We start from the raw sequence: 10,251 nt of genomic DNA, 5'->3' as shown, positions 1-10,251 counted from the left end.
ACTGCCCCGCGCCGCGTCCCCGCCCCCTCGGCCCCCGCCGGGCTCAGCCCGCCCCGCGAGCCGCAGGCTCCTTCCGGCGCGCCGTGGGCGGAAGTCCCGGCCCCGCGTCACCTGACCCTAAGTCCGGCAGACATGGCGTCCTGCCTGCGTGCGGGTGGTCGGCTGGTGCGCGCTTTGGCTCCCGGTGGGGAGCTGGAGCCAGAGCAGCTGCCCCGGAAGCTGCGTGCAGAACTTGAAGCCGTGCTGGGGGAGAAGCACAAGGACGGTGATTTTCCCAGTGGCCCCTCGCGCCTGGTTCCCTTCCGCCTGATCCGAGATCTGCATCAGTACCTGAGAGAGACGGGTGAGCCCCAGTCTCCAGCCCGGACTCACCTCCCTTTTTCCAGAGTCTTCTCCCACCTCTGGCATCGTTACGAGGGGGAAAAAATGCCATCACTCTCCGTCACCCGCGGAACGGTCATCTAACCAACCCAAGAGTCACCTCATAAACCGTAGGGCAATACACTCCCTTAACAGCTTCCGTGGATGGGGCTTTCTCGGGATGGCCGAGAATTTTCTTGTGCCGTTTCTGCTCTCTTGAGAGTCTCCCCTTCACTACGCAGCCCACTCCGGGCCGCCTGACCTTTGAGGAGGTCTAGTTTTAAACCAGTACCGCCGCACAAGTTCAATTTCTTAAAAGCCACATTAGAAAATGACGTAGGACAGTGAGCTTGTCCTGTTTGGGAATCTGAATTTCTTTCCATCTCAAAAGCAAGCCAAATCTGATAGGGTTTTTTATTTTTCTCTTTTTCTTGTTTTTTTTTTTTTTTTTCTTCCACGTAGGATGATGGAAAGCCGTATTGAAAGACCTGATCTGGGAGTAGCATCTGAGTGCTAGTCCTAGCTCTGCCACAAAGTCCTCTTGGAGAATTCATTTCTCTTCCTTGGGTCTCAGTTCCCTTAACTGTAAAGGAAGGGAATAGGACAAACTAGTTTGTAAGGTCTTTTGCCAGAGTTAACATAGCCTATCCAGAGGTACAAAGGGTAGACCACTCAACTATTAGAACTAAAACATACTTGTTGACAAAGATACTTAATTCATTACTTTGTACTATGACAAGTCTAAAGATGCTTTCCTTCTTTACTTACCTACACACAAAAACTTTGATATTTTATATCATTCAGTTCAAAGACATTCCTAAAGTCCTTTGTAACTTCATATTTGACCCATGGACCATTTTAAAATGTATTTCTAAATGTTTAAACATATGGAAAACTTATCATTATGCCTGTTATTGATTTCAGATTCAATTGCATTATGAACAGAGAACATACTCTGTGATGATTTCAATTCATTGAAATCTGTTGAGACTTGTTTTACAACCCAGCATACGGTCAATTAGAATAAATGTTACATGTATGTTTGAAAAAAAAAAAAAGAACTAAAACATACCTTAATGATCATCTAGTACACTGTTCTCTGAGCATTTACCATCACTGTGACTTAAATCTATTCAGGGCAGTTCTATTGTGGCCACAGCATGACTTAATCTAAAGGTGAACTTAAGTGGCTTACGTGTTAGCTGTGACGTGAGCAAGATAATTGAGAGCTAACACTTAAAGTCAGCTATGTGCACTAAGAGATATTTATGTGGAATTGTTCTTGATTCTTCTCAGTTGAAAATGAGCTTCGAAATGAATTAAAATAGGAATAGCCATGTTTTATTTTGATAGGAAAAAGCAGAAAGGCCAGGCCCTTTTCTGATCTTAATTCTTCAAGCTCAATTCTATGGGTCATTATGTTTGTGGAAATCTTTTCTTCCTAGGTTCCACACTATACCTTCATGAGCTCCTAGAAGGCAGTGAAATCTATCTCCCAGAGGTTGTGAAGCCTCCTCGGGTATGTAAAAGATATATTTGTGAGAAGGGGTGTTGACTAAATTAGACTTATTCACAGTACATTCAGATTTATGAAACAGCCTTTGGGCTCAAAAGTTAGTCTTTTAAATCCCTGAGGGCTGGGGTGGGGAAACTGGATATCATCCTCCCGGCTTGACAGCTTGGAAAGTAGATCCAAAAAAAAACAGGTTCCAAAGCAGAGGAGGCAGAACTAGTACATGGGTCTCTTGGCACCCTTAGCAGTGCTTTGCCCCCTGAAACCAATGATTGTGGCATGGTTTTCTAGCAAGCTGGGAATATTCTTCTCCTTTGATTTTTCTGCCTCAGAACCCAGAACTAGTTGCCCGTTTGGAGAAGATTAAGATACAGCTGGCCAATGAGGAATATAAGCGGATCACATACAATGTCACCTGTCAGGTAAGGGCCTGTTCTTCAATACAAGGACTGAGTAGCCCCTGCAAGCAGAGCCCTGCACTGGGAAGAGGTACAGAAGGGAAAAAAATATCATAGAAGCTTGGTTTTTATACCCATCAGGGACCATAGAAGTTCTGTGCTGCATACAAACCTAATATTCCCACCTCAATTTACTGAGACTCAGGGCTCAGGTGGTGACTGATTCTTAAAAGTTGTAGAGCTAGGGGATCCCTGGGTGGCGCAGCAGTTTGGCGCCTGCCTTTGGCCCAGGGCGCGATCCTGGAGACCCGGGATCGAATCCCACATCGGGCTCCCGGTGCATGGAGCCTGCTTCTCCCTCTGCCTGTGTCTCTGCCTCTCTCTCTCTCACTGTGTGCCTATCATAAATAAATAAAAAAAATTAAAAAAAAAAAAAAAGTTGTAGAGCTAGAGATAAGCCTTAGAGCCTTTCTTCTGACAGGGCTCCCTGTCATTCTGTGGCATGTTCCTGCCCTAGAGCAGAAGAGGAATGGGTGGGTACTGGGAACCTATGTCCTTTCTCTGAAATGTTTGATCTGTGATCCACAAAAAAAATCCAGCTGGTCCCAGACAACAGAATCCATGGAGAAGGCAGAGTTAATGTTTTGGGAAATAAAGAGAGCAGAGCCCGGATTGACAAATGATTACTCTGGACTGCCTCTGAGCTGCTTCCATTTGGAATCATTTGTGTTTTCTTTTCCCCAGGATTCAAGGCATGGTGGGACTCTTAGTGACCTGGGAAAGCAAGGTGAAGTACTGGGAAATCACCCTGTAAGCCTCTCCCCTGGGAGGGGTTGGTCACAGCCCTTCTTCCCACTCCAGTGTCCTGGGTTTAAACCTGAGCTATTCAGGCTTGACATATGAGGGAAACCCAATTGATAGGGGAGGTAGCCCTGATATAAGAGGGCCTTGTGGAGGATGCTGACCTAAAGGTTTCTTCCTTGGCTTCTTCCCTGAAGTGAGGTCAGTGAAAGCGCTGGTCATCACCATCTTCAACTTTATTGTCACGGTGGCAGCTGCCTTCGTCTGCACTTACCTTGGAAGTCAATATATCTTCACAGAAATGGCCTCAGTAAGTAGGCACTGGGCAGGGCAAGGTGCCCCGGGTGGGAGTGTTGGTGGGAGAGGGAGGACATATGTGAAGGTGCCTTGAACAAGTTAGATGTTAAATATTTATGCAGCGAACAAGAGGAACATTTGAGCTGCCCAGCAGTCGTGGGTACCTCAAAAGAGAATCCAGATCCTCTTTTCTTCTCTTCCTCCCAACTTATGGGCTGGGTTTTCTTCCCTTCCCCCCATCCTTTCTAGAAGTGCTGGAGGCTGCAGAGCTGGATGCTGGCCTGCATCCCCTAAGCCTGGTTCTCTCTCTCTCTCCCCAGCGAGTACTAGCTGCATTGATCGTGGCCTCCGTGGTGGGCCTGGCCGAGCTGTATGTCATGGTGCGGGCGATGGAAGGCGAGTTGGGAGAGCTTTAACTCATGGTTCATTGTCAAAGTCTGGAGCAGGTTTTGGGGGACTTTAGGCTCCCAGCTGCCTGACTCAGAGTCAACCTATCAGGCTCTTTGTCCATAACTCCGGTTAGTCAGAGAGCTGTACCAAGGCTGTTCCTGCCGGAGCCCTGTCCTCTGTCAGTTTCCAGAGGGGCAGGAAAAGAGACTCAGACAACAAATGAAAAGAACTGCTCTTTCAGTTCCTTCTCCTGAACCCAGTGCCCATCTGCCTTCTCTAGTCCATCTCGGCACTGCCAAAGCTGGTTTTTTTTGTTTTTTTTGTTTTTTTTTTTTCTATCAGGAGTAAATGGAATCCAGGTCTTCCCAAAGTAGACCATACTGTCTTGAACCTCCCCAGGTACACAAATCAATGGTCATCCTTGCTCCAAAGATGCTTCACACAGACCTGTAATTTAGATCAGTAACCTCCAAAAAAGCAGAAAGGATTCCTTTCCTCTAGTTTGTTTGGGAAGAGGAACTGATCACAGGTCATTAAATAAGAGAAGGACAGGTTGGTACAAGGATGGTGAAATTGGGAACTAAGATGCCACATTTCCAGAATCTTAGTTTCGGTCTTCATCCTCTCCTGGCCTTTTTCAGATTTTCTATATGCTTTTACCTGTCTCTTCCACTCACCAACCCTCCTCAAACTTCTCACCTTTCCATCACCCTTTGCTCTGCCTCCAAAAATGAAAACAATTCAGATGGCAAAACAGTATGTCTGCTTTTAATTGAAAATCTCTTGTGCTTGTATATGTTGGTGGGAAGAGTATCCCTACTGTGGATTATCTCAGCTGATAAAGGGAGATGTTCTTTGTAGATATGGACTGTTTCCAGATTTAACTGTATATATGAATATGAATAAGCATACACATGAATATGTATATGTAACATTACAAATACGTGTACGTATTATCCGTTAGCCTAATGGGGGAGGTTTTATGTAGGTTATTAAAATGTCTGAGTTTAGGGGAGTGCGAAAAAATAGTTTGTTAAGTGTGCACAGCTGAGTAATTGCTTTATGTGATTACTTTTGGTCTTTGTAACAATCCTGGAGGTTGGAAGAGGAAATGGCTTTAGGCCCCTTTTCCCAAAGACAAAACTGAGGCTGAGAAAGATCAGATGATCTTTCCTTCTCTGTTCTGAAGTCTGAAATTCTGTGTAATGTTAAACTTCTAAGAACTTAGATTAGTAGGCATACTGATAGAATCTGTGTAAAGGTACTTAAAAACTATCAGCAATAGTTATTTATCCAATAAATATTTACTGTATCCCCTGTATTCTTATTTCAAATCTTGTGACAACACAGAAGCCCAAAGATTCCTCAGTTCTTTTTTTTTTTTTTTTTTTTAAGATTTTATTTATTTATTCATGAGAGACACACCGAGAGAGAGAGATTGAGGCAGAGGGAGAAGCAGACTCCATTCAGGGAGCCCGATGTGGGACTCAATCCCAGGACCCCAGGATCATGCCCTGAGCCAAAGGCAGACACTCAACTGCTGAGCCACCCAGGCGTCCCAAGATTCCTTAGTTCTGATAATTGTTCATTGTTTTTGTTTTTGTTTTTTTTAAGATTTTATTTATCCTTGAGGGACACAAAGAGAGAGACAGAGACATAGGCAGAGGGAGAATCAGGCTCCATGCAGGGAGCCCCACATGGGACTCGATCCCAGGACCCCAGGATCACGCCCTGAACTGAGCCACCCAGGTATCCCTCAGTGTCTCTTTGTAATGGTATACTCCTTTCCGTTTGTTCACAGTATGAAATCCTGTGGTCTTTGGTCTTCCTCCCCCACCCCCACCCCCTCACCCCCAGGATACTCTTCTGTTTTTAGAAATTACATACTCAGGGGACACCTGGGTAGCTCAGTTAGTTAAGCATCTGAATCATGATTTCGGTTCAGGTCATGATCTCATGGGTTGTGAAATTGAGCCCCAAATCAGGCACCACATTCAGCAGGGAGTCTACCTGAGTCTCTCCCTCCCTCTCCCTCTGCCCTGGCCCTGCTCACTTTCTGTCTCTCTCTAAAACAAATAAATCGTTTTAAAAAGAAAGAAAGAAATTACATGCTTGTTGGTTCAGTAGACATTTGTTCTAGTGTTTGTCAGTTTCTGCTTGATACATAACCAGCCTGAACTTCTCTAGACAGCACATGAGAGAGAGGAAAGCTTTCATTCCTTCTGTTCCACCATAGATCACTTTGTTGAGAAATCTTAGAATTTCTATTGTTGGTTGAAAGAAATGTCAACTGTGAGAAGAAGTGCAGGTGGCATTTTATAATGTCTGTAGCAACCCAGACCATTTAAGACCGAGTTTAAAAGCCACACTGAATTTTTGTGGAGATTCATGGCTATACTACTTGCTCCTATAGCCTTAAGCTTTCACACACACCCAGATAACTGGATTGGAAGGTTGGAAGACTTGTAAATGTTAGATAAAGAGCAGGCCTCTCGAACAGCTTCTGACCCGAGGCATCCTCTCCCCTGACCCTAGAATGGGGTCCTTACCTGATCCCAAGCCTCTACTCACAAGCCAGTGGGCTTCTGTGGCATTGAACACTTATTGAGAGCTCCTTTATGAGCCGAGTACTATGCCAGCTTCTGGAGATCAAGAGGTAGAAGACCTAGTTCCTGCCAAGGAAATCTTTCCTGTGCAGTGTTTTCCATGTGCAGGGGCTAAGTTGGAGATAGCAATCAGGCGGTCTGTTCTCCGGTTCTTGTTGCAGAGAACTCTGCTCCCAGCCACTTCCTCTATCTCTCAATGCTCCATATTTTTTTCCAGCGCAGTCTGGGCCTGGTGCTTCCCAGGGCAAAAGGGGGGTGCTTGGCAGGAGGCCAAAGGAACAAGAAGTTTGGGGTCTTCCCAGTCTCCTAGCCTATTGTATGGCAACTCAGGTGAATTGAGAGCTTTTATAATATGTCACAGCACGTGAAGCCTTTCACTTAATACTGCTTCTTATTCCCATAATGGAAAGAAGACAAATATTATCACCCCCTTTTTGCAGGCTCATATGCTTTCAGAGAGTTGCAAGGTTACGTAGCAAAGCCAGGATTCGAATACCCTAGACTGATTGCAAACTACATGCTTTTTTGGAGCAGAGCAACTCCAGAAGTGGAGGCAGCTGGAGCGTCCTGGAACCAGTGGGAAGAAAGAGCAGAAGGTGCCAGCAGAGCCTCCCATCTCTCTAGGGCCTGTCAGCCAGAGCCCTAAGCCCTTCAATTAACCATCCTTCTAACTAATCCCAGTAGAATCCTGGGTAATGCCTCCCACCCAGGATCTGTGTGGAACCTGGCCCTATTTAGGGATTAGGTGATGGAGATACATTTCAAAAGCAAACGGCGCTTGTCCTTATTCGTTTGCAGCACACAACAATCCAGATTAAGGTATAGAGTTTGGGTTTTATTTGGAGATTAGTTGGTAATACAGATGATGGTGATACAAAAACCCAATGTTGCCAGAGTGCATACCCCAACCCCCTGCTAAATCTGTCAGGTTGTCTCCACAGCCTCAGGTCAGAGGGCAACCAATCTGATCTTTGTGAAAATTAAATGAACACAAGCCCCGGGCTCCTCTTTCTACTTTATTCCTTTGATAGGACTTTCTCTTCAGATCCATGGTTCTGATTAATTTGTCCAGGTGGGAATAGTTCAGAAGAGGGGAGCTGGTTCCTAACAGTCTGGAATGAGTTTCAGTCCTCTCCTCACCTAACTCAGCAGTTAGCCAATGGCCTGAAAATGAGGAGGGGCTGCCTATTCTTTAGAGGAAGGAGGTATTGTCAGCTGGGGTAAGAAGAACTGGTGGCCAAGCCTGGCCTGAGAGATTGAAAACAGGGCCTTTACCTCATTTCTCTGAAGGTACCATTTGCCACGGCAACGGGCAGGGCTCTGGGTGCTAAAGCCCAGCCCTGGTGACTCTGGGCTGGCCTGGAAGACGGGAGGGATCCCTGAGCTAACCTTCCTTCCGATAAGAGAACTTCCTTGTGTAAAAGGAGGGGCAGGGGACCTATCTCTGATATGTTCAGTCCTAAGGGGCAGGGAGGGCTGCAGAGCCAGAGGAGTGGTCTCACAAGTTCTAGACTTAGATTAGGAGTGGTCCAGGTTGGTGACAATGGCCGAGGCATAGATGAGGTCCGATAAGCTGCCCAGTGAGGTCTGGGTAGTGGCTCGCTCTGAAGAAAGGTGGACCCCTGATGCTCCAGCTGGTCCCCATGGGGCTACAGCTTTAGCCCCTGCCCAGCTTTGCCCTGGACCCAAGCCAGGAGCTGGGCAGGAAGCTTGTCGACACATTGAGGCACACAGAGGCGTGTTGGAGGGCGGATGCTGGCCTAGTGTTGGGGGCTCCTGGGACTGCTGGAGGGTATCTGGAAGAGAATGGGCTCTCTGGGTGTGTTCAGGCCTGGGGCTTAGGCCTCCTGCCTTCCTATTCTTGATTCTCTTGGCCCGGCGGTTCTGGAACCACACCTGGTAAGGGAAAAAGGAATCTCTTTGGGCTCCAGCTCGCCCTCCCCCGGCTACCAGGAAAGCAAAACCTGGAAGCAGGATACTCAGAGAAAGGGGGCTGAGCGAGAGTACCGCCACCCTGAGGGAAGCTCACCTGTATCTTGTCCTCAGGAAGGCAGGTGACCCGAGCCAGGTGCTCACGGGTGCCAATGTCAGGGTAGGGCCATGCTGCAAACACCCGTTCCAGCTCCAGCAGCTGCCCTCTGCTGAAGGTGGTCCGCTTTCTCCGGTGGGAACCCAGCCCACTGGCATGGCCTGTAGGCCAGAGTAGGGGGGTCAAGCCAGGACTCCCTGTGAGAGCCTCCATTCCAGACTCAAAACCCCCCAGCAGGCCCTGAAGCCCCTACTCCGCTCCCCCCCGCTTCAGCCTTCCCCCATCACACCTTCCCCACGTTCTCCCCCTGCCCCCCTGTCCCCACCAGATCACCTGTTGAGGGTGCATCCACAGGGCTGGCCATGAAGCTGGCAGAGAATGAGGAGCCAGAAAGCCATGCCAAGGCTGTGCCCACGCCACACCCCTCCTCGTGGGTTTTATCCTGCTCAGAGGGCTGGCCCCGCCTCCAGGAGGAGAGACGTTTCAGGTCCAGCTGGAGGGGAGCAGAGCCATCCCAGAGGAAAAGGGAGACCAGGGGCAATCTTGGGGCTTGGGTGGTATAAATGGGGCAAAACTTTCATGGCCCCTGCCCCTCCAGAGCTTCATAAAGGAAGCTGGCCTGAGTCCCCACTCTTTACACTGCAAACTGGCAGCCTGTGTCTGAAATCCTGTATTTTGTGAAGATCTTCCCCGGACTTGTTCCAGGAAGCCAAAACAATTCCTCTCTCGAATGCTCTCGTGCTTTACCTGCGCCTTCTGGAGCCCTTAGTGCCCTAGTGCTGGCTGCCTGCAGGGGAGAACAGGCGGAGTCCTGTGCCACAGCTGAAGGGCAGGCTGGTGAAGCTGGGCAGGATAAGGATGGTGACAAGGGAATGGCAGGTGAACTGAAACCACCTTGCCCTCAGCAGGGCTGGGGAGCAGACATTACCACCAGCTTGGCCCCAGGTCGGCTTTAGAGATCTGTCTGCATCTTACCCTTCCTCCATGGCCCCTTGAAAGCCCATATGGGCTCCTTAGAGTCCACGATCCTAGAACCAGAAGAGGTTCCACAGGTACAATCAAGGTGTTCTAAGATTAGGGATCCCTGGGTGGCGCAGCGGTTTGGTGCCTGCCTTTGGCCCAGGGCGCGATCCTGGACACCCAGGATCGAATCCCACGTCGGGCTCCCGGTGCATGGAGCCTGCTTCTCCCTCTGCCTGTGTCTCTGCCTCTCTTTCTCTCTGTAACTATCATAAATAAATAAAAATTAAAAAAAAAAAGGTGTTCTAAGATTAGATGTTTGTACCGAATATTCATCCTTGTAAGTCTTCTGAGTTACTTTTCTAAGAAATGGGTACATATGAATTTCCTTTGAGTTCTTGTCCTTCCTTCTCATAACCTCAGTGCTCCACACCCCAGACCCAAGATGGAGGCCTCAAAGAAAAGCTCATCCTTGGGGTAGGTTTGGGGGAGCACACCAATTCCCTAGGCTAACCACACTGCAGGCTCAGGATGGGCAGAAAAGCTGAACTAAAACCCCACCCCCTCTGCCCCTTCTCTCTCCTCCAAGACCTTAGTCAAGTCCAAGAGGCGAAACAAGCCCAGGGCAGGGAGGGGCACTTGGTAGCAGCTCCTGTCATCATCAGTGGGGTTCAAGCTCCTGTTAATGTTGGTAGGTTGGTAGGGGCTGCTTAGCTCAAGAGGCAGGCTAGTATTCATGAGGCCCTCCCCAGCCCAAAGCTTTTTGGATTCACAGAGATGGCCTGAGCCCAACATGGACTGGACACAAGGATGCTCTCCTCCCCCAAGATATCATGACAGCTCAGCCTCCCCTCCTTTTCCCAAGCAGATCCCAGTCTCCTGCCTGTCCATCCCAGT

At 48.3% G+C, this 10,251-nt stretch overlaps 2 protein-coding genes across 3 annotated transcripts; one reads left to right on the top strand and one right to left on the bottom strand.

Annotated features, from left to right (window-relative positions):
* Positions 1-83: 83 nt before the first annotated feature.
* Positions 84-9,653, top strand: VMA12 (vacuolar ATPase assembly factor VMA12). Of its 2 annotated transcripts, none has more exons than XM_072779356.1 (6): positions 84-343; positions 1,806-1,879; positions 2,206-2,295; positions 3,016-3,058; positions 3,270-3,382; positions 6,900-9,653. In XM_072779356.1, exons 1-6 carry the CDS (start codon positions 133-135, stop codon positions 6,987-6,989), a joined length of 621 nt encoding a protein of 206 aa, XP_072635457.1. In that variant the 5' UTR covers positions 84-132; the 3' UTR covers positions 6,990-9,653. The 2 variants fall into 2 exon arrangements, with proteins under 2 accessions (XP_072635457.1, XP_072635456.1); XM_072779355.1 differs by lacking the exon at positions 6,900-9,653 and adding an exon at positions 3,690-5,071 and having other exon boundaries at positions 87-343.
* SEBOX (SEBOX homeobox) lies at positions 7,754-8,651 on the bottom strand. Its single transcript, XM_072779357.1, has 2 exons — positions 8,395-8,651; positions 7,754-8,261 (listed from the first exon to the last, which is right to left on the bottom strand). The coding sequence occupies exons 1-2, from the start codon at positions 8,605-8,607 to the stop codon at positions 7,884-7,886; spliced, it is 591 nt and encodes a 196-aa protein (XP_072635458.1). The 5' UTR covers positions 8,608-8,651; the 3' UTR covers positions 7,754-7,883.
* Positions 9,654-10,251: the final 598 nt, after the last annotated feature.

The sequence above is a fragment of the Canis lupus genome, chromosome 16 (genome assembly GCF_048164855.1).
Source record: "Canis lupus baileyi chromosome 16, mCanLup2.hap1, whole genome shotgun sequence".
NCBI lineage: Eukaryota > Metazoa > Chordata > Mammalia > Carnivora > Canidae > Canis > Canis lupus.
Note: the sequence above shows the minus strand (reverse complement) of the source record. Positions and strands in the feature narration are given on the sequence as shown.

Coding starts and splice junctions, on each gene's coding strand:
- VMA12 (XM_072779355.1), top strand. CDS start 133: ATGGCGTCCTGCCTGCGTGCGGGTGGTCGGCTGGTGCGCGCTTTGGCT. Junction 344..1,805: donor TCAGTACCTGAGAGAGACGG/GTGAGCCCCAGT, acceptor TTTTCTTCCTAG/GTTCCACACTATACCTTCAT. Junction 3,383..3,689: donor TCTTCACAGAAATGGCCTCA/GTAAGTAGGCAC, acceptor CTCTCTCCCCAG/CGAGTACTAGCTGCATTGAT.
- SEBOX (XM_072779357.1), bottom strand. CDS start 8,607: ATGGAGGCTCTCACAGGGAGTCCTGGCTTGACCCCCCTACTCTGGCCT. Junction 8,262..8,394: donor TTCCTGAGGACAAGATACAG/GTGAGCTTCCCT, acceptor TTCCCTTACCAG/GTGTGGTTCCAGAACCGCCG.